The sequence below is a fragment of the Anneissia japonica genome, unplaced genomic scaffold (genome assembly GCF_011630105.1).
Source record: "Anneissia japonica isolate Jap-2015-1 unplaced genomic scaffold, ASM1163010v1 scaffold585_len4108843_cov191, whole genome shotgun sequence".
Lineage (NCBI taxonomy): Eukaryota > Metazoa > Echinodermata > Crinoidea > Comatulida > Comatulidae > Anneissia > Anneissia japonica.
The window spans coordinates 1180380-1186506 of NW_022716829.1; the positions used below are offsets into that span (position 1 = coordinate 1180380).

The following is a 6127-nucleotide window of genomic DNA, read 5'->3' on the forward strand; positions in this document are numbered from 1 at the left end:
ACTGATAAAAAAAAGCCAGCCTAAAAATAAAGTAAAAAGCAGCAGTTTATAGTTAGTAAGCTGAATGGAGAAAGACACTTACTTGAAATCTGTTTCTAATTTCAGTAGTCGCACTGGTGTGAACATGGTTTCTCGTTTGCGGAGGCCGACAACCACAGCAGTATCTGTGCCTTTGCTATAGACAGAGTCTGAAATATGAATAAAAATTTGTCAAGATTATGAACACTGCAGAAACACATACAGGCAGGATTGTTATTTAAAAGCCTGGGATGATTATTGCAGCCTGGAGGCATCACTCCTGTGATATTTTCCTGACGCAAACTCACATCAATATAGCATTTGCAGTATCCACTGCTACTTGGGGATCGGATTAGACATTAGTCACAAGCTCAGTAGTCCAGTGGTTACGGCACCAGGCTAGTTATCTGGAGGTCATGGGTTTAATTCCTACCCAAATCACTTACACTTTTTTTTTTTTTTTTTTGCAAGTATTTTGGAATGTACAGTACTGGGTATTCGGTACGATAACACGTCAGTTAGGGCAAAACATTACTCCTATGATATTTTTCTGATGCAAACTCACAATGAAATAGCCTGGAGGTACTCATTATAGGGATCTATATTTGATTAGAGTACTGGTATATCAAAAAATAAAAAGACCCTAAAAAAAATCCTTGGTTTGGGACTTCTGCCAAAGATTCTGTTTACGTTTGGATGGCAACAGGTTAATAGCATCATGTCAAATGCTAATTGTAAGCATATCTTTTATCACTATATTGAAATATTAGCTGGCATAATAAATCAATCAAATCAAGCAAGAACAGCGCCACCATGTTATGACCATGTTTGATTATGGCACCATGCTTAGTTGTCCTGGTAACATGCTATTAAAAAAAGAATATTTGCAGAAGAATGGAGGATTAGGATATCAAAAAAAGAAAGAAACAACGCTGAATGTGCCACAGTGTTAGGAAGGCAAGAAAAGGGGAAGAATGCCATGACGGCTGAGAGGGGGAAATCAACGGCAGCATGAAGGAAAAAAGGATAGAGCATGATTTTCAGATTGCACAATTCATCCATTGTTGAACGAGAAATATACTAATCATTTGATTTCAGTGTATATAATAAACATCATAATCACCACATAAATAAATTTGCACTTTTTCTGGGTTCACTCTAATTTTAAGTATAATACAGACCAAAAATGGCTTAATCTACAGTAACTACCAGTAGGACAATTCTAGACCTGAATATGTTTTACATTGCTCATGATGATAAAATACATCTGCAAAGTTTTTGTAAAATCTAGGTCACAGTAATCATGATATTAATATAAAATATTTAACTATTATAAATTACAAAAACGAAACAGAAGAATTTGGCCTCAAAAAAGAAACTATACTGTAACACACTACTGGCTCATGTCTACATTGTTTGGGGATGTTAATTTGGCAATTTTTTATCTTATTTATCACAAATTGAAGGAGTTATAGGCCTAGTTCTTGCATCCAGTCAGAATTCAAACAGAAACCTTGAACTTAATGCAAGTTCTTCAGATTTCATCTAGCCTCCCAGGATTCAGAAAATGTGAAGGTTACAACTCTACGGAAATAAAAAACCTGGGCAAAAATTCTTGCAACAAATCAACAACAAATTCTAGCTTTGCATGGTAATGACTTGTTGTGTTGTGCAAGGTTTTGGGTTCTATTCTATACTAGTTTCATTGCATTGCTTTTGTGTTTATGTAAAGTTGAAAAATTCTTACTATCATCTGTTTTGTTCTCCTGGATTTTTTTTATTAGGAAATGTGCTGCTTTCACTGCCAACTTGGTTCCCAAATTACGATCGAAAGGTGTGGGTGCACCACCCTACAATTATGGAACAAAAATCAGGTATTACTCAAAAAGTCAGCAAGCCAACATTTTAACAAACAGACATAAATGCTACAGTTTTTTTTAATTCATTTTTTTTGCCATAATTAAAAGAAATAACAGACAATACCCTTGACGTCAGATGAAGTAAAACCCATACCCTCGGAAACTGACTGAAAAAATGATACTTCAGACAATCAGTGGTGATATTGATAAATAAATTTAAGGTGGTCATAATGAGGGAGGTTAATAATATTAGAAAAAGGAAGAGAAATGGCAGTTTACTAATTATAAAAACATTAGCATAGGAAACAATAATAAAATTAAGTCGATTTTTTTGGTTCAAGTTCAAGTCTCTTAGGGTATGGGATATCACAACATAATGTCATTGTATGTTATGTGATTTAATATCACCAATAACTATAAAACTCACTTGTGGCACATGCCCATGGGCATGTCTCTACCACCCTTCCACCAGTTACCTATTACCCACAGTTTTTCCAAAAATAAAAATTCCCACCTGTTGCACATGCCCAAGAACATTTTGTCGGCATACATACACGTCCTTCCCTTCCTCCTGGAATAACTGTTCAATAAACGAAGTCGTAAAGTTCTTGTTTGCCTTCTCATTCCTATAATGCCAAGAAAATAAATAAGCCCCAATTGGGGAGTTTAAATTAAGCTTCCTCATAGAACCACCGTAATTTACTTTTCAGTAGAAGCTACAAATGTTGAACTATTTCCCCTGGGAATAAAAAATAATGTTGTCCAACAGGATATCAATTTATCTATCACATTGAAGTATTTATCAGGCTAGATGCCAATGGGTTTTAACAAGCGTGGAGGCATTTTTTTTTTATGGAACAAGTAACAAGGGACTTACTGTATTTATTTGTTAATGAAACTACAGTAGTAATGTGTAGAGCCCATAAACAAACATTATTTATATAACACCATTGAAATAGCATTGAAATACTCGCTGCTACTTGGGGATCGGATTCATCACTAGTCACCAAGCACAAGCTCTGTGGTCAAGTGGTTAAGACACCAGGCTAGTTTCTGGAGGCCGTGGGTTCAATTCTCACCTGAATCATTTGAGGGATTTTTTTCGTAAGCATTTGGGGAACGTACTGAGCATTCAGTACAGTAACACATCAGGTAGGTCAAACATCGATTATGGAGCTGTAGCTTGGTGCCTTACAATCCCTGGGTTCTGGGTTCAAATCCTTTCCCAACAAGGATTTTTTATCACTACTTTAAAATCCATCTCCAATTCTTAAGTTTTATTATGCTGATAATCAACAAATAAAGTTTGAAATAGCAAGGTATCTTGCTTCAATTTTTCATCAGAATTAGTTTTTAAATTGTTAGTGGCTCCTACAGACAAACAATAGTTTGTTACTGATCTTCCCACATGAATAAGAAATTGAACTATATATTAAAAAAATAAATGAAGAAATAAATCACAAACATCCTCTCCAAGTTAATTACAATTTAACAGAGGGATTTAGCGATGACTGTTTACAGGCGGTCACGTGACCGAACTTGGATATACATGAAAAACATTACAGTGCGATAGCATAGGAAAAGACAATGTTATGGTTGCGAAAACAACCACCTACTGTTAACGTGAGAGGTAAATGGCTAGGAAAGGCTATAGGACAAATCTTATTGGACAAAATATCCTTTATATTTTAATAAATTGAACTACAACTACTGTAACTAATGTAATATATAATACATACAATATATATTGTGCTGTAACCATTAACCATAATAACATATAAATTAGCCTGTAAAAAAATTTCTAGGATTTCTAGTGGCAAAGATGGAATATAGAAAAATGTGACATTCAAATTTCATGTGGGAAAATATATTTACATTTTAATTAACAAAAAATAATAGAATAAAATTAGCAACACACCTGAGAACAAGTCCTCTTAAAATGTTGTCTTTTATCTTAGCTTTCAAGTGCTCAACATCTCCCTGCCAAATATAAGTTACACATCACACTGTAATAATTGATTAGTTAAAGTATATTGAATCACTCATCAAATAAGTTGTTGTCGTGTCTCAATGAGACACAGACCAAATTATTAACCTCGCCTCTCCGAAGGAGGTGAAGGGTATTTCAACAGCAGGTGTCTGTATGGGTGTCTGTATGGGTGTCTGTGTGTGTGTCCTTCCGGGCACATAACTCAAAAACTACTGGACCAATTTAGTTCAAACTTTCACACATTGACAATTTTACATATATCTTGATAAAGTTGATTTTAGAATGCTATTTATATATTTTTTTACCGTAATAGACAGAGAGCCAACTCAAGTGGTTTTTTTTTTCCCTCTTTGATGTTTGGGGCTACCAATACTTTCATAGGAATCCTGTTCCTACTTGGCAGAACTTACATTAAAAGGTTATACTTTTTTCTGTTATCTCGCTCTTTGACCTGTTTATATTTCTGTCTTTAATAACTCTATATTTTTTTTCATCTTTTCACTTTACATAATTTTATTTTGTTTGTTTTCAGTAGTGCTGTTTATTCTTTTAGCCTACTATCTATGTTTTATTCAGCTTTACAAATGCATATTTATTTATTCATTTATTATTTTCTGAGCTTTGTAATTTATTTTTTAATTTCATTCCTTTATATTACTTTCTCTTTTTCTGTTGGTAATGCTTTGTTTCCTTTGGCCTACTTCAGTTATTTTAAAATAAAAACCTTAAAACAAAAATAATAACAATTGAAAAAATAATCATAATAAACAATACTGTAATTATAAATGATATATAATTTTAATATTTCCTTTACATAGTTAAATCAAACCTATTTTTATTTTTGCGGAGAATCTCTGCTGTGCGTGATTGTTTCCTTTCGCCATTTGTTTTATTTTTCTTTGATGTTTGAGGCTGCCAATTCTTGCATAGGAACCCTGTTCCTACTTGGCAGTCACCCCCAGTATTTGAGGAAATATATATTTTATTATTTAATAATACAAAGCAGTTTATTAATTTATAACCTTGCATTGTACCTTTTACAAGATTTATTCATACCCCTATTATCCAAAAGTAATATTAAATTTGGGAAACTCATTTATCATCCAAATAAAGTCACTTGTGTCATATGATGTTAAAATGAACATTAATTATGTTTCATCCAACCTGGACATCATTCAACAAACCAGTATGTATTTTTTCCCCTTTTTTTTCTCTTCCTGATAATACGTGCACAGGCACAGAGGTTTTGTTGTGTCATTGGTTGTTGTTTTTGTTCTTTGATGTTTGGGGCTGCCAATTCTTTCATAGAAACCCTGTTCCTACTTGGCAGTCACTCTCCTATATTTGAGGAAATATATGTTATATAATAATACAAAGCAGTTTATTAATTTATAACCTTGCATTATACTGTACCTGTTACAAGATTTATTTATATCCCTAATGACCATAACAATTTGCTAAACACATTTATCATTCCATGGAAGTAATCTGTGTCATATGATGTTTTTCATCCAATCTGAACACCTTCTAACAAACCAGTATATATTTTTTCCCTTTTTTTTATCCTGATACTTGCACATGTTTTGCACTGTTTCTAAATAACGAAAATTTTGTGTTTGAGTTTCACTTTGTTATTTGCAAATTGGACAAATCTTTATTTTTAATATAAATTTTATTTATTTTTGAATTGATCTTGGTGACATTGGATTTGTTTCTCTTGCACAAAAAAGGGAATGTAGTGGTATTTTTTTTTTTTTTTTTTTTTCAAAGTACTAAGAATTCATGCTCTCCATTACTTTGATATTATTTTCAATATCCAGCAAGATTATCCAGTCCTGAGCAACAAAAACCATAGATGCAATGAATAAAAATATTTGCACATGGATTTTGTTTTGTCATTGCAGTGGTGGTTGTTAATTGCTGAAAGTATTCTAATTTTTATTTGCAAATTGAACAAATCCAAATTTCTAATATAAATTGTATTAATTTATTAATTAAATCTTTCTCTGGTGGTAAGACGACTCTTTAGATTTGCTTGTTCACCTATTCTGTTCTTGCCTTTCTGGTGTTTTTTTGTTCCAGTGAAAGTTGAATAAAATAAATATAATAACTAGAAATTGCAAATTGCAAGTAAAGTGCTGTGAAGTACAACTGCATATAAATGTTCTTCGAACAAAATTATTTATGCGAGTCAAGTGAAAACAATGAATAATAAAAATATAACAAATAATATGAGACACGACCCATTGTCTATATAAGA

At 32.5% G+C, this 6127-nt stretch overlaps 1 protein-coding gene across 1 annotated transcript in view; it reads right to left on the reverse strand.

Annotated features, from left to right (window-relative positions):
* LOC117109899 (ATP-dependent 6-phosphofructokinase, muscle type-like) overlaps window positions 1–6127 on the reverse strand; it is a 14094-nt gene that overhangs the window by 6144 nt on the left and 1823 nt on the right. The window contains exons 2-5 of the mRNA XM_033252362.1: window positions 3796–3857; window positions 2392–2503; window positions 1766–1868; window positions 83–188 (exon numbers count right to left, since the gene is read on the reverse strand). Of these exons, the coding sequence (XP_033108253.1) occupies window positions 83–188; window positions 1766–1868; window positions 2392–2503; window positions 3796–3857 (383 nt within the window). The remainder of the gene's footprint in view (window positions 1–82; window positions 189–1765; window positions 1869–2391; window positions 2504–3795; window positions 3858–6127) is intronic.